The sequence below is a fragment of the Delphinus delphis genome, chromosome 2 (assembly GCF_949987515.2).
Source record: "Delphinus delphis chromosome 2, mDelDel1.2, whole genome shotgun sequence".
Classification (NCBI taxonomy): domain Eukaryota; kingdom Metazoa; phylum Chordata; class Mammalia; order Artiodactyla; family Delphinidae; genus Delphinus; species Delphinus delphis.
In genome coordinates this window covers 173,924,956-173,950,139 of record NC_082684.1, presented here as the reverse complement: position 1 = coordinate 173,950,139, position 25,184 = coordinate 173,924,956, and the positions used below count along the sequence as shown (strand labels likewise).

Genomic DNA, 25,184 nt, shown 5'->3' with positions numbered 1-25,184 from the left:
CCCGGTAATATTTTTAATATAGTTAAATGTCATATTTTTACTATCCATCATAGATGTTTTTAGGCCACCATTTTTTTTCTCTTGACTTTTAAATGTCAGGTGCTTTAAATTTACAGAATGCGTTTTTGTACGCATTAGCCCACTGGAACTTCACTGGTATACTGCGAAGTCTTGGAGTAGTGTTCACCTACTGCAGTGATGTCATGGGTCACAGGTGAGTGTGAGTACTGATCCCTTCACTTCCTGGGGCTGCCAGCCACAACCGGGAGGCCGGCACCTCCTTGCACTGGTCACCTCCATCCCAGAACAGCCTCTCTGGTTGACCCCAATGTGCCTTCATTTTTACTGTGTGCCACAGTGTGGAAATGGATAGGAAGCCCTGTACTATCACTGCTTCCCACTGTGCAGAGAAAGAGACGGGCTTGGGATATAAAGAGATTGCTGAAGATCGCAGAGTTGGCTGGGGAAGGAAGGCATGACTCAGCTCTGCATTTCTGACCCCAACGCCGACGCCCTTTCTCATATTCCAGGCCACCTCTCAACTACGGACTTTGAACTTGGTCCGTGCTTGAGTCAAATACAGGGGACAAACTTGATTTATGTAAGTTATACACAAAACATAAAATATTCGTTGAGAGGCAGTATAGCATAGGTGGTTAAAAACAGCTTGTCTGGGTTTGAATCCCAGCTGTATCACTTACCAGCTGTGTGTCCGTGGGCAAGTCACTTAACTTCTATGTGCTTCAGTTTCCTCATCTCTAAAGTGAGGATAATAATAATAATTTCTAGCTGGTAGCACTGTGTGAGGACTCAATGAGCTGACCAATGTAAAATGCTCAGAGCGGTGCTTGGTCTATGGTACGTATCCTTCACTCACCATCATTATCGCGTACACTGTGTGCGTTAGCTCTCCGAGGGAAGAACCAGAACTTACTCTCCGGCGTGGGGGGTCCCAGCTTCGCTTGTTGGTCCTGGGGCCGCTGGCAAGAGCAGCTCAGCAACTGCTGGATGATCCCTGGACTCATTTGCTTAAAGTCCTCCTTAGAAATGGCTGAAAGCTTGTTCTGTAGAAATATCTCCACGAATTGTCCAGCAGAGAAGCAAGTCTGTAGGAGGAAGAAAATACACTGTTACCATCCTCAGCACTGAACCAAATTCCCCATCGACTACCATTCTTGAGGAGTCAGAACTAAGTGGAAGGGTTCAAGTCAACCCTTCCACATGAAGCCATTACTATGTGTGTCTCCCTGAAGCCTTCTGTCCATAAATAATTCCCCAGGATTATCTTTCATCTCTGATTAAAGCAGCTGTATCTCACTTTCATTCTGAGTATTATATAGTAGGAGTTTTGCACACTTTTTTCTTTCCTGAAGAGATGCACCGTGTTTTACAATGTGTTGGACAGTGTTCTAACCAGCAGCCTAAGGAAACCTTGAGGGGGGATGGCTTTGTATTATTAACAAAGCTAAAACTTCACAGGATAAACAGGAGCTCTGAGGTCATCGTCTTTAATATTCTCTGATTCAGCAAGCCTTCGTAGGCAACATGCATTTTCAAAAGCAATAAAAGTCAAGGCAATATTTTAAAAAGTGAATATGCTGTATCAACTCGCTGGTGTGTAAACACTGAACGATATGGCTACCTCTGTCCCTTGACAGCCTCCCACCACAAAAACAGTTGAAATCACTGTTATTGCCTACTGATTTCACTCATTTTTATCTAGATCTTTGTGATTTTTTTCATATTGTATAGGGATATCTATGAGATAAGAAGTAGAAACAGACAACAAATGAAACGGGTCTCTAAAACTTGCCTCAAAGCATCTGTCCATTTCAGAAGTGTTAAGGGCTGACATTTTGTGCATCAAAAATTACACTGAAAAGTTTTCATATGTGGATGAGAAGGGTGTATAGTTTCGCTAGCACAAATGCGTGTCTTCTACTGAAATAAGACCCCAATGCGAGATCAGTGTGATCTTTAGTCACAGTAAGGTATCTTTAAAAAAGTCAGGGATGTATACAAGGATCGTCTGATCTGCCATGCTGTAGAAAGTAGGGATTTTAAACAAAGGCACATGGCTAATCAGAAAATCATGACGACACATTTGCTGGATTCTCCCACACAAAAATCCTTCGGGATGATTCCAAGGGTTAAAAAGCTTTATCTTGATTGGGAGATGTTTGGTTGCATGGAACAGGACCTACTCAAACCAGCAGACACCAAGGGGAGGATGCAGGAAGCTTACAGAGGATGTCTGAGATGGGAAGGACAGCCACATTTCAAGAGGAACTGAACCGGAAGCTGGAAAATTAGAACCAATGACTTTCCTCTGTCTCTTTGGGGCTTAGTATTTTCTTCTTTCTGTTTCCCTCTGCAGACATCTACTTCCTTTCAAAATCTGGTCTTCTCTCTTTAATAAACACATGGCCGTATAAGCCCTGACCCTAAGGTGACCTTTCCATCCAAGAACCCAAGATTGGATTGAGTCTGCAAATCCTGACAGATCTGATTGGCTCAGCAAAGCTATAGATGGGTTTTCTTGGTCAAATACTCGTTTGATTCCATCAATTTTGCCCCCGAGACAGGAGGTGGGACCATGCTCTTCAAACACGGCTTCTGGACCCAGCACTGTGGGTGAGAAAGCCATTTCTCAGAAAGGGATTGGGCAAGAACTCCAAAAGTTTTCTACTGCAAGAAGCAGCAGCAGAAAGCTAAACTTGTGATTTTTTTCCCTTTATCAAAATAATTTACACCAAAGACAACAGTCTCTTTTGTATCATTTATTAATCATGGAATAGAATTACTTCATCATTAAAAATACTGGCAACAATAAAGGGAAACTAACAAGCTTCTGATAATGAATCCTTCGTAATAAACATTCTCATTGAAAAATGCCTGCCTGGGAAGTAAGAGAGTGGAAAGATAAACATGAAAAGAATGCCATGCATCTTCCCGCAGTTCACTGTCAAGGAACTGAATAGTTTCTAGTTTTAGAATACCTTCTCATAGAGTAAGGCTATTCTATTATAAGCGTCTATGCCCTTGATATTTACTTGCTGTTCCTGTACTATTTAGGTTATTGTTGCATTACATTTCTTCTGAAATCACTAACACAAATGTCCTTAAAGGGGATTCATTATATCCTATAAAATTTTGGTAGACAAAATGTTTTTAATGAAGACGAAAACAGAATGGAAATTTAGATTATCCCGTCAATAACCTTTGAAATAGCTTTATTTCTTCACATAAAATTTCAACATACTTGTACACTTGTGTGGACATCATCAGATTCCTGTGGAAACTTTACAAACACATTCTCAAGTGTTGCTTCTGGAACTTTAGTTTTGAGAATCCCTTGGAGGGCTTGTTAAAAGACAGGGTGATGAACTCCACAATTGCAGGGTATAATTCAGTAGCTTCTGGGGTGGGACCTGAGAATTTCCATTTCCAACAAGGTCCCAGGTGCTGCTGTTACAGCTGGTGCAGGGACAACACTTTGAGGACCACCGGCCTAAACAATATAGGCAGGATCTCCAGATCTAGCCTCTTACCTTAGGGTCCCCTCAAAAGTCACAAAGAAAGTGACATGTTGGAACAGAGAAGAATTGAGAAAGAGGTTGTTTTGTTTATCTTGCAGAGTCAGCACAGAAAATGATTATTACTGTTCTTAGAAGATGCATGCCTTAAGTAGGTCACCCCTGCATTTTGAGAAATAACCTTCATTCTTTATGCAAAGAGGGTCTCCATCAGACAAATGGGTTCCCTTCTAAGAGCTGGCCCTGAAGAAACATTTAAAGAGACTTCACAAACAAGGATTGATATAGGCATCAACTCCTGTTACCTTCAGTTGAATACACGAAGTGTGAGTTTGAAAGAATCAGCTTTAATTGATGCGTTTGATATCTGGTCTAATTAATAGAAATTCACTTTTTAAAATATATCGTAGCAAAAATATGGGATAATGCCCGATCATTCATAACTTACAGGAACGACCTTCACTATCGTTAGAAATATTTAAGGAATTTTGCTCTTTTAAAATACAGATGGCGCTTAATAGGAATATTAACTCATCCAAGATATAAATAACAAAAATAGTTTTACTTCTTTAAGTCAACATTTCTCAAACAGCATAGTTGTTCAGAGCACAGAATATGCCGTCAGACAACCTATGTATATACCTCAGTTTCTGTGAACTTAAGCAACTACGTATTAGCCCCATGCCTCAATTTCCTCATCTGTAGGATGCAATCATATAAGCTAACTTCACACAGCTGTTGTAATAATTACATGAAGAATGCAGGTGAAATTGTGCAGTGTCCAATACACAGTATTAATTTCCTCATTAAATGTAAGCCATGATCATGGAATATCAATTTTTCAAGATGTCAAATAATAAGGGCAGGGAAGGTTTCTATGTGTAACAGAGTCTGAAAAATGCTCGATCCAATAAGATTAAAGAATTTTATTTACTAAAGGACCTCCCCAGACACATTAATATGCTTCAGTGCAACATGCACCTTCAGTATTTCCCAGGCAGATTTGACCATAGCACCGCTTTTCAAGAATTATCTAGGTAGACTAGTGAATGTCCTTCGGAACACAACTTTAGGAAATAAGAATATGAACATGTTTATAGGCTCACATATCACCTTTTCTCAAAAACCTTCTCAGTGCTACCTACTATACAAATATTTCTCTGTTGCTCACAATCCAAAGTAATCTCTTCCTAATCGAATCTAACGTTAAAGTGTTCATTCATCATTGTAAGTTTTTGTATAACGTCTATATCCTCCCACTACCCTGTCAGCGCCATAGGAGCCGTGCCTATTTGTGTTCAATTATCTATCCCTGTTGCCCATGATGGTGACTAGCACATAGCAAATGCTCACAGGTTTGCTGAATTAATTATTCATGCATTCCGTATGGACCCAGTGGAGGAAAGAGTAATATATATCATTCTCCTAAATATCTTGACCTCAAGTTTATGTCTATAGAGACCCACTTGTAAAAAGAAAAAACCCTGCCCACACTGTGGAAATAGAATATTTTTACATTTAAGGAAATCTACATTATCCTTTAACTTTTCAACAACTCTTAGAGAATGTTCACAGCTACTTCCTTTGACAACAGCAAATGATGGTACAAGAGGAATAATGACAATACCTGATCCCAGGAAACTGGACTGTCATCTGATTCTGGGTCCTCGCGTACAGATAGATTAGGGTAGGCCCAATCATGGACTGTTAGGTTGTTTTGTTTCCTTTGAAGTTGATGGATTCTATCTTTTCTGATACAGGTATTTTTAGTCCAGAGAGTGTTGAGGAGTTGGTCTAGTTCTAGAAATTTCATACAAAATCTGGTGTCACATAAAGACAGGCCAGTTTCAGAATAATCACAATTTCACACGGCCGCAGCATAGATATTTACTAAGTAAATTTCTAAGTTCTAATGAAAAGCCAAGGTTTTACTCTGAACAAGAATAGAGAGCATTTAGGGACTTCCCTGGTGGTCCAGTGGTTAAGACTCTGTGCTTCCAATACAGAGGGTACAGGTTCAATCCCTGGTCAGGGAACTAAGATCCCACATGCTGCACAGCATGGCCAAAAAAAAAAAAAAAAAGAATAAAGAGTATTTATACTTCACACGGTAATGATTCTCTCACAAGATCTTGAGCTCTTAGGGCTGAACCGTGATGAAATGAGCAATTCCAAAAATGGAGTGCCTTCTAGTAAGTCAACTAATTCTTTTTCTAGGTGTTCCCTATAAAAATGTAAACAAAAGATGAAACTGATTTAATCCTTAGAAAATTTATTCCCTTTAGGCACTATACATCCTTAGTAGATTAACTATAACTTTAAAGTCAATCTAACCTTTTTCCTCTTCAGTGTTTAATGCAGGAAAGAAACAGGAATTGAAAAGCAGCTGAGATTACTGGGACAAAAGAGACTTTGTTTTCTAATGCTACTGTGGTATGGGTGTCAGTTTACAGACTGCTGTTTAGTTTCCCTTGGTACAGCTGTAGCCTTAAAAATGACTGATACAGAGAACAATTGAATATTATGGTGAATTTCTTGGGATTTATTCATCTTTCTACTTCTGAAAAAAATACCTCTGGTGTTTTCCTAAATGTTACCATCAGTAGTAGGAGAACTGCAAATTAGAATTACTACAATATTTTATTTTAAATGGCCAGTTTCAACAACAACAAAAAAAAAAAAAGAGAGAGAAAGAGAGAGAGAGACCTGCAAAGAAACGGAAAAGTGTGACTCAGAGTCAGGGAAAAAAGCAGTCAATAAATATGTATCTGAGTATTCCCAGATGTTGGATTTACCAGATGAAGAGTTCAAAGCAGTCATTATAAGTATGTTCAAGGAACTAAAGAGAATAATATTTGAGAAATTAAAGGAAAGTATGACAATAATAAATTAACAAATAGCAATTTTCAATCAGGAGATCAAAACTATATAAAAGTCTAAATGGAAATTCTGGAGTAGAAGAACAGAATAAATGAAGTAAAAAATTCACTAGAGGAGTGCAACACATGGTAGAAGAGATGGTAGAAGAAAGAATTGCTGAATATGGGGATAAATTAATAGAAATAATCTAATCTGAAGAACAAAGAGAGAAAGAAAGAACAAGTCTCAGAGACCTGTGGGAAACAGCAAATATACTGACCCATATGTAGTGGCAGTCACTTGGAGAGAAGAAAGAGAAAGAAGTAGAAAAAGATACTGGAGAAAATAATGGCTAAAAACTTTCTGAATTTGATGTAAAGCCTTAATCTACAATGTTCAAAAAATTCATCAGAGGGAATTCCCTGGTGGTCCAGTGGCTAGGACTCCATGCTCTCACTGTCAAGGTCCCAGGTTGGGGAAATAATATGGGGCGTGGTCAAAAAACAAACAAACAAAACAAAACAAAACAAAAAGAAGCTCATCAGACATCAAGTAGGATAAATATAAAAGATCCAAACCCAGACATAGTCAAACAGTTGAAAGTCAAAGACAAAGATATATCTTGAAAGCAGTGACGGAAAAATGACTCATCACATACCAGGGAGCATTGATACAATCAATAGCTGACTTCCCATCTGAAAAATAGAGGCCAGAAAGTAGTGGAATAAGATGTTCAAAATGCTGAAAGAAAGAACTATCAATTAAGGATTTAATATCCAGCAAAACAACCCTTCAAAAATGAAGGTGAGGAAGCAACCTAGGTGTCCATCGACAGATGAATGGATAAAGAAGATGTGGCACATATGTACAAAGGTATATTACTCAGCCATAAAAAGAAATGAAATTGAGTTATTTGTAGTGAGGTGGATGGACCTAGAGTCTGTCATACGGAGTGAAGTAAGTCAGAAAGAGAAAAACAAATGCTGTATGCTAACACATATATATGGAATCTTAAAAAAAAAAAAGGTTCTGAAGACCCTAGGGGCAGGACAGGAATAAAGATGCAGATGTAGAGAATAGATTTGAGGACACGGGGAGGGGGAAGGGTAAGCTAGGACAAAGTGAGAGAGTGGCACGGACATATATACACTACCAAATGTAAAATAGATAGCTAGTGGGAAGCTGCTGCATAGCACAGGGAGATCAGCTCAGTGCTTTGTGACCACCTAGAGGGGTGGGATAGGGAGGGTGGGAGGGAGACGCAAGAGGGAGGGGATATGGGGATATATGTATGCATATAGCTGATTCACTTTGTTATGCAGCAGAAACTAACACACCACTGTAAAGCAATTATACTCCAATAAAGATGTTAAAAAATAATATAAATAATAAATGAATTTAAAAAATGAAGGTGAAATAAAATGATTCTCAGATAAACAGTGAATGGAGAATTCATTGGTACCAGAACTGTCTTACAAGAAACACTAGATGAAGTTATTTAAGCTGAAAAGAAATGATCTGAATGGTAAGTCAAGTCCACAGGAAGAAATGAAGAGCACTAGAAATGTAGATATGTGGGTTAATATAAAAGACCATAAATATTTTTCTGTGTCATTGCTCTCTCAACTCAATGAGGAAACAAACTTTTCTTTCAAAGTCTAAAATATGATAAGGGTACAGACCATTCTCAAAATATTTACCATTATATCGGGGTTATTAAGCAGTGTAATTAGATGACAAAGAAAAGACACACACGAATTGAAAAAGAAGAGGCAAAACTGTCTGAAAACTCTAAAAAATTAGGGCAAAATAAAATGAAAGATTGAATCATGGAACAGGTTATAAAATTAATCTAAAAAAAATCACTAACCTTCACACAGACAAACACCAGTAAGAAGCTGTAATGAAAGAGAGGACCCCAGGTAAGAGAGCCAAAAGAAAAGTTAAATGCCTAGGTATAAATGTACCAGGAAACGTCTAAAACCTATGTGAGGGAAATAATAAAACACTCCACAAAAGCACACATGTAGATAGGCACAAATAGAAACACTATGGGATATAAAAATGCAACATCTTATAAATATCATTTCTAAGTTATTTTATTTTTGCAATTATAATAAAATTATCACAGGGTTATTTTTTCCCAGAGCTTGACAGTTAGGTGATATTTGTTAGGAAGAGTGAACAAGCCAGGAAGACCCTGAAAAGAAGAGCAATGAAGAAGGCTAGCTCTACCAGAAATTAAAATATACTATAAAGCCACTATAAGTAAAACAGTACAGTACTGGCACATGGATAGACAAGTGGGCCAATAGAACAGAATGGAAAACAGAAATAGACCAGATTGCATTTATCATTTTATTATATAAAAGAAGCATCTCAAACCAGTGGAGGAAATAATTTCCACTGCATTTTAAATAAAAGGTATAAAGAAAACTGCATAGTCGTATAGAGAAAATAAACTGGATCTAATCCTCACAACATGCACCAGAATTAATCCTAAATGGATCAGAAATGCAAGCATACAAGTACTAGAAGAAAACACGAGTAACTTCTTCTACAACCTGGGAATGTGGGAAACCTTCTCAACTCTAACTCAAAATCCAAAAGCAATAAGAGAAGTTTGATTAATTGGTTTATATAAAGATAAAAAATATTTGGAGAAACAATTATCCCAGCTTAGGCAGAAAATGTACAAGAGGAACCTGGAATATTTTATACTGGAGAGCAAGGGAGATATAAAATGTGTTAAGGGTTTTGACAAAAGGACTTACAGCCACCTTGAATAAGATTCCACTTGTCAAAGAGGGAACGATCTGAGTACCAAAAGGATAATAATGACAATAGATTGAGAGATAAGAAATCATAATGATATAAAAAGAAAAGCTCATTGTTCCTTGAGGATGCAAGGAAACTATGTTATTATTTTGTAAAGTGGTAAATTAAAGAATCAAGAGTTTATCCTTACTTTCCTTTAAGAACCTCAATAAAATGAAATTGCGGTGAGGGAAATATTTTCCACTATAGAATTATTACACTGAAACATGAAGAAGAACTGAGAGAATCAGAAGATCACCACTGTGTAAGCCCCAAACAACTGATCAATCTAGGCAATGACCATCAATAGCTTATAACTTCTCAGAAAGAGACAACCAGATGTTATGTGCTGCCGATGGAAGATACCAACGATCAGACTGTAGCCCCAAATAAATAAACAACCTAAAACTAATCAAACCTCTACGTATAAAAATCAATATACATGAAACACGTTGCATAGAAACACATGTAAGGGACTTCCCTGGTGGTGCAGTGGTTAAGAATCTGCCTGCCAATGCAGGGGACACGGGTTCGAGCCCTGGTCCGGGAAGATCTCACATGCCATGGAACAACTAAGCCTGTGCACCACAACTACTGAGCCTGCGCTCTAGAGCCCACGAGCCACAACTACTGAGCCTGTGGCAACAACTACTGAAGCCCGCCCGCCACAACTACTGAACCCGCGTGCCTAAAGTCCATGCTCCTCAACAAGAGAAGCCACCAAAATGAGAAGCCCACGCACGGCAACGAAGAGTAGCCCCCGCTCACTGCAGCTAGAGAAAGCCCGCGCGCAGCAACGAAGACCCAGGGCAGCCAAAAATAAATAAATTAATTAATTAAAAAAAAAAGAAACACATGTAAAATGAGTAGGAATGCAATCAGCAAAATCCAGATGGGATAAATGATCCCTTTTTGTTTTTTTCAACAAAAAAATTGCAACAAAATAGAATGGAGGGGAAGGGCATGGTGCCTATCAAAAGTAAAACGTCAGAGACATACCAACAATTCACATTTTATGGACCTTATTTACATCCTGGTTCAATAAAAACTAAAAATATTTTTTAAAAAGCAGAAAAATGTGAACATGGAGGAAATTTTTATAATATTAAAGGAATCATTCGGGTTTTTTAGCAGTGATATTTGTAATAGATGCTTTTAAAAAAATCCTCCTCTTGGGCTTCCCTGGTGGCCCAGTGGTTGGGAGTCCGCCTGCCGATGCAGGGGACACGGGTTCGTGCCCCGGTCCGGGAAGATCCCACATGCCGCGGAGTGGCTGGGCCCGTGAGCCATGGCCGCTGAGCCTGCGTGTCCGGAGCCTGTGCTCCGCAACGGGAGAGGCCACGACAGTGAGAGGCCCGCGTACCGCAAAAAAAAAAAAAAAAAAAATCCTCCTCTTTTAGAGATTCATACAGAAATATGTACAGGTTGATCGCTTCAAAATAATCAAGTGATTGGGAGAGGATGCAGGCAAATATAAGATTATCCAATTGCTGTTAATTGTTAAGGCTAGGGACTGTGTACATGGGGGTACACTATTTTATTGTTTCTACTTTTGTTTATGTTTAACAATCTCTATAATAAAAACATTTAAAAAAATTAAAAATACCATACTTTTTCCCCCTCTACCCCAAAATACAATTGGTATCAGTAGAGCCCTAGCTCAGAGGCAGTTGTTAGAAAAAAATGCCTTGGGGCCTCTGGAATAAGCATCTAATTGCACTGGGATGGGATGGAATTCTGACTTCTCAAATGCAAACGTGGCCGCTTTGTGCCCAAGTGGGTGATACTGAACACCTCTCACAAACAATTATTTTAGTTTTTTTATCCAGGGTCCATGATGGTCAATATCTAGACAACTTGCCTTGATCTTACAGTACAGCTTGCCTCTAACTGTATTCTGTATTCCGGTCTGATGGCTCGTCCTATTTCAGGTGGCATACATTTTTACTTGAAAAGGGAAATCATTCCATTCCTTCGGTTGATATGCAAACTGTCCTGCTAAAACTCAATCACTCAAAATCTGAATTTAGCAATTCCTGTTTGCTACATCAAAATCATTCTCAGCGTAGCATGCTTTTCCCCGGCCTATTTCCTAGTGATGACATCTAGGTAACACGATTGAATTATACTTCAATTTTCATCTTAATAAAGATTTCTTTCTCTCATTTCTTAAAGCAAATACAGACGAATTGCAGAAAAACACACCTGTCGTTCAGTGGGTTAGACAAACAAGTCAGAGGAAGTCCTGCATGGAATTGTATGACTCCTAGCTCTTGATCCCTTTCAGAGTTAGAAGATTTATCTAGATCATGAGGGTGTTGCTGGTACCTTGGAAAATTTGTATTTCTCTTCTATGTTGTGACTTCCCAAGAGGAAGAATGTGACCTTGGTGTGTGTGCAAAGCAGGGCATTCCGATGCAGATGAAAAAATAAGTCATTTCACTCTCAATGTCTTGTCAAGTATAAAGAAACGCGTGAAACACACATTCTGATTCCTTTCATGATGTCTTATTTTACCTCAGATCCCTCCAACACTGGCTGTCACGAATGCAGCCAGGACGCGTATTTCACAGTACTTTTATTTAACATTAAATGACTTACTTTTATGGTTCCAAGCAAACTGCTACCAAGCCTCTTGCACCCTTTAGAATACTATTTTATCCTTCTACGTGATACTCTGTGCCCCCGGGCCCAGCACTTTGTACCAAACAGGAAAGTGTTCAGTTAGTCCTAGTAGCAGATCATAAAAATCTCTCCCTTTGGCTCTCCATCCACAATTTCATCATCCCTGCTCAAACGAGCTGAGTGCTTTTTGTTTTTGCAGTACACAGGCCTCTCACTGTTGTGGCCTCTCCCGTTGCGGAGCACAGGCTCCGGACGCGCAGGCTCAGCGGCCATGGCTCACGGGCTCAGCCGCTCCGCGGCATGTGGGATCTTCCCGGACCGGGGCACGAACCCGTGTCCCCTGCATCGGCAGGCGGACTCTCAACCACTGCGCCACCAGGGAAGCCCTGAGTGCACATTTTTGCCTTATCACCACATACATATCACAGCATGTCTGCCCTGAAAAGGCCCCCTGGGCTGTCTCACTACATGCTGAGATTAAAAGGGTCTTTAAAACATACCTGGACAAATTCAGTCGTCGCAATGATTCTGCTTTTGTTTTTGGCAGTTTATATTTAGTAGGTGTGACTGGGAAGCGAAATTCATGAAAAGCATCCTTACCTGATAGATGGAGCGTATTTGTACTATTCAAGGAACTGAAAATATATTCTGTAAAATAGTCTGGGGACGGCAAGTTTCTTTGTCCCAGACAAACACCTTGGAGGGACAAAGCAATGATTGTCTCCGCCAACTGAGGAAGTGTATTTTCATCGGCACCATCACTGCTTGAGATACCAGATATTTTCTGCAGCACTTTGGTTTCCATACACTGAAATCAGACACAAAGTAAAAAGAAAATTTTAACTTCTGAAATTATTCTGATTAGAACATCTCTAGGATTTCCCCAAAAGACAAGGAATCATTCTTCTAAAAGAGGAGTGAATTGTTTGTGGGAATGTGCCTACCATCATTCTCTAGTCTCAGATAGAACTCTATCTGGAAAATACTTGTTTCTTTCATCTTCCATGACACTGAATTTTCTAACTCCCATCCCATTGATTCTTATTTATCTAATCTTTCTCATTGTCCTACTGTAGAGCACAGGGAACTATATTCAATATCCTATGATAAAACATAATGGAAAAGAATATGAAAAAGAATACACACATATATATATGTATAACTGAGTCACGTTTCTGTACAGCAGAAATTAACACCACATTGTAAATTAACTACACTTCAATAAAATTTAAAAAATAAATTTCCCCTTAAGGCCCCAGAGAAACCACTGAATATTATAAACAAGAGAATGTACAATAAGGTAGGTTACAGAAGTGTCACTCAGGTGGCAAAGTATGGATTGACAGGGTTAGAACTTGAGGGCAAGAAGTCTAGTTAAGAAGTTATTGATTAACCCAAAATATCTCGTGACCTAAGACGGTAGCACTAGACATGGAAAGAAGCAGATGCATTTGAAGAATATTAAGAAGTTAGCCTTGGAAGGACTTGGAAGAAAATGTGGAGGAGTGCAGAGTCAAAAATGACTCAGGGGCTTCCCTGGTGGCGCAGTGGTTGAGAGTCCTCCTGCCGATGCAGGGGACACGGGTTCGTGCCCCGGTCCGGGAAGATCCCACGTGCCGCGGAGCGGCTGGGCCCATGAGCCATGGCCGCTGAGCCTGCGCGTCCGGAGCCTGTGCTCCGCAACGGGAGAGGCCACGAGAGTGAGAGTCCCGCGTACCGCAAAAAAAAAAAAAAAAAAAAAAAGACTCAGGTTTCTGGGTTCGACAACTGTATAATGGTAATACCACCCACTATCCCACAAATTCTCCCCCCAAATACCCAGTATATATCTGGTGCTTCCCTAGGTACTGGAAATGCAGTGGTGACCCAAACCAAAAGCAGTGTCTGCCTGCCCTGGAGCTTAAAGTTCACTATTGCTAATGAAACAATAATGTAATCAAATGTAAGTTGATCACTTTGGCAATTGCTTTGAAGGAGAGGTACATGGTACAATGATGTAAAAGTAGACAGCTATTTGACCCAGTCAGGCAGACCCAAGGCGGCTTCCTTGGGATTGTGGCGCACGTGTGCGCGCGCGCACACACACACACACACACACACACACACACACACACACACACATCTGAAGGAGTGGGAGAAAGGAACAGCCCAGGCAGGTGACACAGCATATGCAAAGTTTTTGTGGCAGGAAGAAGGATGGCAGATATGCACAGCTGGAAGGAGGGCAGTCACTGGAGTGGGCGGAGTAAGGGGAGCACGGTGAAAGTTGAAGGTCTACTGGCATTTAGTGGAGTTTGCCCCTTATCCTCAAATCAACTGGAAGCCAAAGGGGAATTTGGGGCAAGGTCTGGGAATGGGGGTTATAGGACTGGATGTGTGTTTTGACAAATTCACTCTGGCTACCTGGTGGAGCACAAATAGACTGGAAAGAGAGTCAGTGCTTCCTAGTAGCACAGTAAGAAGGCTATTACTGTAGCCCAGGTACAAGACAGTGATGATGATAATGGAGTAAGTCAACAGGTTAGGGATCTCTTCAGGAGGTAACAGCAGTAGGACTCGGATTAGATATAAAGGGGGAAGAAGTCTGGAAAATAAAATTTCTAGTTGGGCATTTGACTGGATGATGATGCTATTTGCTGACCTATGAAGGGATACATGAAGACTGGATCTCGTTGGGTTGCTTTATAACCTTGATTTGGGATATTTTAAGTGTGAAGTGCCTTTACCATATCCTTAAAGAAAAGATGTTGTATAGTCTATGTGGGTCTGGAGTGTAGGGAAGAGGTCTGGGGTGGAGGTACACTCTGGTGAGTCATCTTTAAGTATAGATGTGCTACCCCAGAGAAAGCATATAGAATGATGGGCGCTAAGACCACACCTGGAAGAGCAGTCATGCTTAAAATCTACACAGAGAAAGAGCCTGCAAAGGTGAAAATGGGGGTCAGAGGGAAAAAAACAGGAATGTGCGGCGTCTACAAGCCAAAGTAGAGACTATTTCAAGAGCTACATAAGCAACATCGAAGAAAGAACAGGTTCAGGAATAGAAATATGACTTTTGATTTTAATATTGAGTTTCAAATGCTGAGGAAATATACACATGGAGATTTTTAAAGATGGGTGTATATATGAGTCGATGGCTCAAAAGAGAAATCTGGGCTGGCTTGCAACAGAATTGAAAGTCATCAGTGTTTAGGAGTGCTTGACGTTGTGAGAGCATCTCACTCGACAAGAAGGATGCCATGATTTAAGGGACGGCAGGTCAAGTGGATCCTACAAAGGAACCTGATACAGAACAGCTGGACAAGTGAGAAGAAACCAGGAGACGGGGGTGATGTGAATGGGAAAAAACATGAAGTATGGGCTGACAGAAATCAAAGAGCAAAAGAGAGCTTCATGGAGGCAAGACTTGACAAAAGTGAGAGAGCAAAGAGAAGGACAGAGGTGGTTGAGAGATACAATGTACAGGAGTGTGGGAAGGAGGAAGTATGTTCATCCAATGAGGACTCAAGGGTAGGTTATGACGTCAATGTTGCCTTCTTGTGACATAGGACAAGGTGGGAAAAGTGTGGATCAGGTTTATTTATTTATTTATTTATTTTATTGAAGTATAATTGATTTACAATGTTGTATTTAATTTCTGCTGTACAGCAAAGTGACTCAGCTATATATATATATATATATATATATATATATATATATTCTGTTTCATACTCTTTTCCATTATGGTTTAGGGAGCTATATTCAGTATCCTGGATTTATTTCTTTTTTAAGTTTGTAATTGGTGAGCTTGGCAAGAGCCTATTCATAGCTATGGTGGGGAGCAGCGGGGAAGGCGGAGAGGCAGTTACCAAAATTTTAACAAATTTGGAGAAGTAGCCAGAAGATTCATGGATGACAAGAACAAGTTAAAATAACAGAGTGTGAACCTCACAGAAGTGTGAGCTTCTCATGGAGGGTGTGGAAGAGTAACCTCTCAATGTGCCACTGAGGACAAAGGAGGATTCTAACCATGGTTTCCAATCCCAAAGTCCTCAGGATGTGGTCACGAATACCCGTTCTCCATAGAAGAGGCAGGGCTAGTAGAGCACCATGTACATTTACCATGGAAACAGCAAAAGAGTGGCAAGAATGGAGAGAGGTGGTTGCATTAAGAGATTGAGTCAGGAGGATAAAACAGAGGAGCAAGAGAAGGAAAGGATAGCGGGACATTTAGATGTTGGACCATTAGGGAGGGGCGCTAAGTCAGAATATGATGGTGTAAGGTTGTTTCTCTTAGTGAGCTGGTTAAGGCCCGCCTGGAGTTGCTGTTAGTGGCTTGACCTATGGAGGCTGAGTCCCATGAAAGCAAGACCTAGAAATGCTAGTCATGGTGGGCCTGGACCGCCAGCATCTTCTGTGACCTTACACCCCCTAGTCAAAGAGAGCAGCAGCCTGCAGTGAGGTGCCAAGAGGCCTCCTGCAAGTCTAGAATGACTGACTTCCTAGCGGAAGCCTACCCCAAGGGCATGGGCCACAGGACCCTTCCCAGGAACTGGTGACAGTGTATCCTCCAGGAGATAGTTGTTCTGAGGCCTAGCACAGGGTTATGACTCATCAGTAGCTCACTTCTTCTTGACTGAATAGATGAATAAAGTAGGTGTACACATAATATTGAATTACTTTATTCTGTTCTAGGAATGTTTAATCTCACATACTTTCAGAAGCCCAGGTATTTGCAGTATATGTTGGATAACCATAAATCTACATTAAATATATAGACTCCATCTGCCTTTAAGTCCTGGCTTTGCATTTGCATTTAACCTGTATCAAGACAGTAACACACAGGATGACTAAAATCCTAGTGGCTCATTTGAACCAATCTTACATTACGGAGACGTTGAACTGAGGAAATTCTAGGTAGGCACACCTCCCTACTTAAGCAAAAAACTGAATTCTATACAGGAACCCCATTTTATCCCTTGGAAATAGAAAGAAAAAATATAACCATGTTTGAGAGCCACAAGATTAGAGTTACTGAAGTGATAGCCCCAAAGTCCTTAGTAAACAGTCTTTCCATTCGTTCTGCCAATTACAAGAGAAATTTACAGCAAACTGGAGGATATTTTTGCTGGCATTAAGTTGTAGCATGATTGCACAGATACCTCTGAACTCCTAGAAACCAGAATTGAGGTCAAGAATCAAATTTATCACTATATGTTGTTATAGAATGAATGTTTGTGTCACCCCCTAAAATTTGCATGTTGAAATCCTAATTATCAATGTGATGGTATTAGGAGGTGGGGCTTTTAGGAGGTGATTAGGTCATGAGGGTGGAGCCCTCATGAATGGAATTAGTGCCCTTGTATAAGAGATCCCAAGAGCTCCCTTGCTCCTTCCACCAGGTGAGGACACAACAAAAAGATGACCATCTGTTAACCAAAAAGTAGCCTCTCACCAGACACCACATCTGCCCAGCACCTTGATCTTGGACTTCCCAGCCTCCAGAACTATGAGAATAAATTTCTGTTGTTTATAAACCACCCAGTTTATGGCATTTATGTTATATCAGCCCAAACGGACTAAGACACATGTCAGTGAATAATTCAAGAGAAAAAAAAAAAAACACATTCTGCCACAGTCTTCAAAATGTGCTGGTGGCTCCTCAATTCATTCTTTAAGAAAATATGGCTTAAAAAACCCCCTGTTCAGAGAACGTTTTCAGCTTAAACTTCCCATCACAAAGCAGAAAGCAAAAAGGTAATTGAAAGGCCAGCTTTTGCTGGAATAGTAATGAAGGCAACAAGACACCCATTTCCTAAGAGTGGGAACTGTGAGAAAAGAAAAGCACTTGGGACCCCTGACCACATGCAGCACCAATTACAAGCCACAAAAGAGATAATGTCTGTGCTGTCATGAATAATGCTTTCTGCAAGCTGCATCCTCAGGGAACTAACTAATGACTAATTCATCTCTCGCCAACTCTTAATGCCTAATCCTTCCCTTGCCAGAAGGCAAGGCAAATAGACACACTGCTCTCACCGCTACAGTTCAGTCCTTGGAGACTGATCAAAAGCCATGAGTCACACTCACTTTAGTGCTCAGGGGGACTCAGAACAGAGCTGCCCCGTCACCTGGTCTGCCCGCCCACCCACCCAGCTTCCGCCTAAAACTCATCTGACAACTGATTAATCATTACATCCACAGCCCCTTCTTTTTTCTTTAAAAACAAAACAGCTTTGTTGAGGTTTATTCTGAATTATTTTAAACAAAATAAAAAATAAAGAAACATTTTTGTACATTCACATGATTAGTTGTTACATTTCCCCCTTCAGACGCAGAATTTTAAATTACATCACTTAACATCCCATCACTAAAAACCACAATTACTTACCTCTCAGAAGTTTTTGAGCATCCTAGGAATGAATCAGTGACAAAAAAAAATCATGCTCTGAGACTGTATCTTAGCAGCAGAGCTAGTTAGCAATTCTGACTTTCTTACCTGGCTTCTGGAAGTGTCAAAGTACTGCCTGGTGAAAGCCAGGATATCTTCCGTCTCATTCTGTGAAAGGAAATAGGAGTCTTCATCCTGCCTGAGGCTCAGAAGGCTGTGTAGGTAAAATGTATACTCCTTATTACTCATGTTGAGCTTGGAAGAGCAGATCTCTTCCTGATGAATGATGTAATAGAGGAGGAGAAGAGAAACTCTCTGGACCACTTCCTCTCTGGGCTGATCCTCGAAATCTCCTCCAGCTATTAGTAACAGGGCATCTGGTTCGAAGCACTGTGCAAAAAAATCCCACAAAATAATAATAAAAAATAAAAAACAGAAACAAAGCTTGACAAATAGTCCCAGAACATTAACAACCACAGAGTCTCTGTTGCTTATTATTTTATGAATAGGAGGGAAAAGTAGGCAGCCTCCATAGCCCATTCAAGTAAGACAATCATGGTTGGACTTTTATATAAAAAGGATGTCCTCCCAGAAGCCCTTATTCCCTAAATGCAACCCTTCTATCTCCAACTATATTAACGCAAGCTGTCACTTCTCTGCCTTGATTAACACCAGCTGACTCTGGCTTTTAAAGTGATGCCTCATTGCGTTTAGAATGAAATCCAAGCTCCTTATAATTTTCTCCTCAGTCTGGCTTCTGCCCATCCTACCTCTCTTACCTTATCTTAGCCTCCCTCCACCTCTCTCACTCAACTTCTGCCCCTGCGATTTTCTGTCAGTTCCACCAGGCTCTTTCCCACCTGATTTCTCAGGTCTCAGTTTCAAGTGCCACTTCCTCAGGGATGCCTTCCCAGATACCATTTCCAAAGTCCCCATCCCTGCCCCGTGTTCTCCGGCACAGCACCATTCAACAAAAATATCACACAGGCTACAAACGTGAGGCACGTTTTAAATTTTCTAGTAGCCACATTTTAAACCGTAAAAAGAAACAGGTGAAATTAATGTGAATAATATATTTTCTGGAAATACATGCACAAGATATGATCATTTCAACGCATAATCAAAACTCTAAAAAAGTATTAATGAGCTATTTGATGTTCTTTTCGTCACACTAAGTCTTTGAAATCTGCTGTGTGTTTCACATGTATCAGCATATCGCAACTGGGATGACCCACATATTAAGTGCCTAACAGCCACAGGCAGCTCTAGCATTACCATTTTTCCTTTTTTTCATAGAACTAGGATTCTAAGGTTACTATGTCTCCTTGTTTCTTTTCTATTTCCTCTTGAAGACAACTGGCTCATTAAGGCTGGATTTTGTCTGTTCTGTGCACAGGTCTGTCCTCAGCCTCTAGCACCATGCCTGGCACTTAAGAAGAGTCACAGTGGAATGAACGAGTACCATCTGCTTCTCTCTTAGCCTACCTAAGAGAACTGATGTCAGTCCTTTCTGAGACGCAATCAGTTACCACATCCTGCTATTAACAGAAATGGTGGTGGTTCGAGAATTACTAAAAATGCTTCCATGATGCTTTGTTTCACAACCCCCAGAGAGACAGCTGGCTTATCTAATCTGGGAAGTTTACATGGCAGAGGAAGGTGTCTGGGATAATGGGTTGGGACAGTGAGAAAAAGATAGACACAGGGGTTGTGGAAGAGAAGCTCTCCCAGCAAGATAAGAGCTGTGTTTCTTCGAAGACAGTTGGGTAGCTTCTGGGAATGCTCCCAGCGTCTGAGAAGCAGCTCATGACACGGCACCAGCCTCAGAGTGAAGGCATCACGAGATGCCTATCTGAAGGACATCCCTGGTGGTCCTGTGGTTAAGAGTCTGCTCTTCCAATGCAGGGGACGCAGATTTGATCCCTGCTTGGGGAACTAGGTTCCCACATGCTGCGTGGTCTGGCCAGTAAATACATACATACATACATAAAATATGCCTATCTTGAGCCCCAGGGGAGTTGTCCCACTGTGGGATAATCTACTATGAAATCTGTTCATCTGTTCTCTGAGGTGGAAGTTTCAGGGGTCCTAATTCCATGTCTGCTGTGTGTCCCACTGGGTAACATCTGGAAAATACCATCTGAGCCAGAAAGAAACATGTCATCCATCTGTGAAGCAAAGCATTAATCACGTTCTTCACAAGCCACACAGATTCCAATTTCTCCCCAACTCAACTGTGAGAGGCCAAAACCTCAGCCAACAGAGGCAGGCTTCCCAACGAGATCAACTCTGAGTGTCAATATTAAACTCAGCCACCAGACCCGCAGCAGCCCTTTCCTGTTCCATCCTCAGCCCCAGAGAAAAGTCCATAGGTTGGTAGCTGTTAGACGGGACTGACAGGACCCAGGCAGGTGAATCAGCTGAATCGAGCTTTGTGCCAAATAACCTCCTGAAACTAAAGTATCGGGAAAACCATCGGTCACATCAGCTACCATTTATCAGAAGCCATGTGTCCAAGACAGTGCTAAGTATCTTCCATATCAAGGCATCCCTCAGAGTATAAATCTCATTGGTTCTGGAAAAGGTGTCGGATGATCAGTTTTTCAAAAGGGGGAAACTCATTGCATTATTTTAAATGGAAAAAAAAAAAAGCCCACATCATAATCCACCACGTATTTCTGCACAATCAAAAGCATTCAGAATACCAACTACCCAATTACTTAATTCATAAAGAATTAATTAACAGGTACATATATATGCAGTATGCAAAGACCCTGCACAGAATTAAGTATGAAGCATGTTTTCCTTCTATGAGGAAAATATACCCTTAGTATGTGTGCCAGCCAAGTTTAAGAGAGGGTGAGTAACGTACCTAAAGCCACACCGTTAATAGTGGCTGCCCAGTCTTAATTCCTGCTCTGCCAGTGATAGACTTTGTACTTGCTGTGCAGCCCCTCACCAGGCAACTTCCTCTCCCTCCTGTTTGGTAGGAAGAGATCTGGTCCAGTAGGAGGCTAGGGGATTGGCAAGGTTATAATGCCCATCAGTGAGAACACGGTGCAGCCAGCGGGCAGGACAAGTTCACCTTTAGAGGCTTCCAAGTGCTATGCAGCTCATCTGATGGCGCCGGGAGGTGGGAATAAGAGCGCCAAGCACAGGTAGGACCTCCGTGAGCCACCAGACCACGTGCATGCGGCCCAGGTGTGGTCGTGTGCTGGTTGCACACAGCAGTGTCTGTGGCCACCCTGTATCCCATCCAAGCAGCCCGAGACCCTTGTCCACTCGTGACTCCTTCTCCAGGCTTTTGCTCTGTGCCTTTCTAGGGGTGAGGCAGGAGGTAGCAGAAAAGAGGGTAAGATAGAGTCCCCTCTCCTATCAGGGCAGGTAGAGTCCCCTCTCCTATCAGAGTAGATAGAGTCCCCTCTCCTATCAGAGTAGATAGAGTCCCCTCTCCTATCAGAGTAGATAGAGTTCCCTCTCCTATCAGGGCAGGTAGAGCCCCCTCTCCTATCAGGGCAGGTAGAGTCCCCTGTCCTATCAGGGCAGGTAGAGCCCCCTCTCCTATCAGGCTAGATAGAATACCCTGAACACAATCAGGCAGATGTTCACTCCAGAATTTTTTTGTAAAAGGCTTACAGGTTGGAAGGTAAATCAGTTTCTGACTTGGAAAAGTTTAAATAAGTTGTGGAAGCTGCTCATTTTATCTTGCTAGAGATTTGGGTCATCTTGAATGAACAGAGGTAGTCTACCCCTTGCTTAAGTTTTGAGGCCTGCTGAAATGGAACTTAATGGTGAATCAGAGGACCACGTGGTGAAAACTCTGTGCTCTGATATTTGAGTCTTTGACAAGTTACCTTAATGCAGAAGGTGGTGGCTTGAGGACGGAGTGGTGCAGGGAGAGTCGGAAGAGCTAACAAGGTAAAATCTCTTCTGGGCGTGGACGTGACAAAAATTGCTATGGGGGTTGGTGGGGGGCCTGGGATTTTCAGTTCATCACCACTAGATTTGTTTCAGTTGTTACAGTTTTCCAAAGTGGCTCAGTTGTGGTTTGGGAGAGGATGTTTAGCAAAATTGTGCAAATACTGGCACCCCACAGGCATCAGATCTGTCCCAGGCTCTGACTCCAGTAAAGTGATTCTTTTTTTCTTTCTTTTTTTTTTTTTTTGCGGTACGCGGGCCTCTCACTGTGTGGCCTCTCCCATTGCGGAGCACAGGCTCCAGACGCGCAGGCTCAGCGGCCATGGCTCACGGGCCCAGCCGCTCCGCGGCATGTGGGATCTTCCTGGACCGGGGCACGAACCCGTGTCCCCTGCATCGGCAGGCGGACTCTCAACCACTGCGCCACGAGGGAAGCCCCTAAAGTGATTCTTTGTTGAAGAATGGCCTCATTCAGAAATAATCCATTGACTTCCTTTGAATCTCATCAGGTGGAGGCATAAGGTTTAAGAGGAAAAAAAAACACAGATTCTGGGAATTCGTTTTTCTACTTCATAAGGAAACAAACTTTGGTAAAAAAAAAAAAAAAAGACGAGTCAAATTGTGAGAAGTCCTCTCTACTAAGCTAAATGGACTACTCAGACGTTTGGTAGTAATTTTCTATGAACCCTGGAGCCAAATCAGATTGCCTTTTCCCAGCTGCTTAATTCAGCTTTGTTTACTGCTTGTGTATTTCAGGCGCGAGCCTCAGCGACAAAGGGCTATATGAAATCTTCTGTGTTAATAAGGCAGCTGTCAGAACCTGCAGGGTAAGCTTGAGGAATTTTAGACCAAGAGATGTTTAGAATTTGATTTTGCGTTATGGGTAAGTCAGCTGCCTTCTTTTAAGTTCTTAGATTTTTAAAGTTCTGTTTTAGGAGGGGGCAGGGTTGCTAACAATTGACTATACAACACAAGAGGGAAATTATATTTCTTCCTTTTCCTCCCAGACAAAGATCTGGAAGGATGTCAGCTGATGAAGGGCGCTAGCTTTTTGTGGGTCTGTACTAGATTTAGTGGCATTTCTAAGTGACAGAAAGGAAAGTCTTAACTGAGAAGAGTTCAGATAAACTTTCTCGATAAACAAGTTAAGATAAAGCTTGATGCTTTTCAAACTTTATCCCATCACCATTATGACAACTCGGGGATGCGGGAGGGAATTAAATGCAGGACCTAAAAGCACTGATTCTCTCTGAATGTGTCTGAGAATCGCCTGGAGATCTTGGTTAAAATCCCCAAACCTCGGGCTTCCCTGGTGGCGCAGTGGTTGAGAGTCCGCCTGCCGATCCAGGGTACACGGGTTCGTGCCCCGGTCTGGGAGGATCCCACATGCCGCGGAGCGGCTGGGCCCGTGAGCCGTGGCCACTGAGCCTGCGCGTCCGGAGCCTGTGCTCCGCAACGGGAGAGGCCACAACAGTAAGAGGCCCGCGTACCGAGAGGAAAAAAAAAAAAAAAAAAAAATCCCCAAACCTCTGGGGACAGTCGAGGTGGGCGGGACCGGGGGACGAGCAGGAGGGGGCTGCAGAGGAAAGTCTTGTTTTCTCAGCAGCACTGAAGGTCCTTCACAAAAGCTGCTCCAGTGACCTGGAAAAGGGGGCACTGGACATTTCCGCGAATATAACAGGGGAAGAGAGCTTGAGCTCGTATATGCTTTCATAGATGGTCATGTGACCTCACAGGGAGCCCCCTGAGAAAGGAATCAGCATCTCGGCATCCTAACAGCTAGACGGTGCCAGAACAAGGACACGGACCCAGTGCTGACGGACTCCAAACCAGATTCTTTTCCCTTCCCCACGCCTGGAACCCATGCAGGCTCGTGGTTCTCATCATACCTGAAGTGGAATTTATTCTTTCTGAGTTAATTAATCCCTAATTAAATGTATTAAAACCCCCTTCTCACCCTTCCCGTTAAAAAATTAGATTAGATGATGATGATTCGGGTAAATTGGAGACTTCTGAGCAGGTGAAGCTGAGATCAGCCTCTTTTTTTAAGCTTAGTCTCTTAGAGAAAGAGAAACAGCGGCAGCAGGAGGGTGAAGCTATTACAGACAGCGTTTCACTTCCTAGGAATGGAACAGAAACTCAATTGGCCAAATACTTGTTAATGTCATAGAAATCAAAAAAATGTACAAAACAACCCATTGCCCCCCCAAAATGGAGAATAATCTTGCCTGTTTACATCCCCCCCCCAAGCTAAAGTAATATCCAACCAGCCTTAATAAGGCATTTCATGTCATTAGAGAACATTTCTCTGAAGCGAATTCTCGGAGGACATTAATAAGATATGACTCCTAGTTATTTCCGGTGGGAAGTCTTCTGTTGCTATATATATAAATTACTGTCATCACAGATGAGTTGCCTTTACAACACATGTTTTCTCTGGGAACCCTCGGGAGTTTTACTGATTACTGAATTATTTACTGTTTGCACAGAGCAGAGAAAAATTCTGTTAGCAAGACCCTTCTGTGAAAAAAACAAAAACAAAAACAAAAACATTTGGCCAAGAAATGTTTCCCCCAGAACAAAGCGTGATTGAGAAGATCTGCTAAAATTTATTTTGGGGAGAAATGATTTGCCTCTCTTATTTAGTTAGTTATGTCTTAATTTATTTACTTATTTATTTGTGAGTGAGTTCATTCTGAAAAATCTCATCTCAGGAAAGGAATGCTCAGACTGTTTGGGTCTGTTTTTTGTCTGAAGTCATTTTAAGACATGGGCTCTTGCCTCTGGGGCTGCTCTGGTCATCCCCCCTCCCCCCACCCAATGGACACATTCTGATGTTACATTAAATGCTGATTTTACAGTAATGCTGATTTTACATTAAAGTGGCCTGCAGAGATTTTTAAAAATTCCATCCAGGGAAAGTGAAATCTCAATCTCTGGAGAGGAAGCTCCAGCCTGGGTGTTTTGTGGAACCTGGCCAAGTGATGCTAATGGACAGCCAGGGTTTGAGAGTCACTTGATAGACTAGGAAATGCCTGGAAAATGGGTTTCTGGGGCCC

At 41.6% G+C, this 25,184-nt stretch overlaps 1 protein-coding gene across 3 annotated transcripts in view; it reads right to left on the bottom strand.

Moving 5' to 3' along the window:
• Positions 1–25,184, bottom strand: part of SLC39A12 (solute carrier family 39 member 12) — a 67,961-nt gene that overhangs the window by 41,949 nt on the left and 828 nt on the right. For all 3 annotated transcript variants that reach the window (XM_060003789.1, XM_060003790.1, XM_060003791.1), the window contains exons 2-5: positions 18,316–18,597; positions 12,438–12,645; positions 5,164–5,336; positions 935–1,106 (exon numbers count right to left, since the gene is read on the bottom strand). In XM_060003789.1, coding sequence (XP_059859772.1) covers positions 935–1,106; positions 5,164–5,336; positions 12,438–12,645; positions 18,316–18,597 — 835 coding nt within the window. The remainder of the gene's footprint in view (positions 1–934; positions 1,107–5,163; positions 5,337–12,437; positions 12,646–18,315; positions 18,598–25,184) is intronic.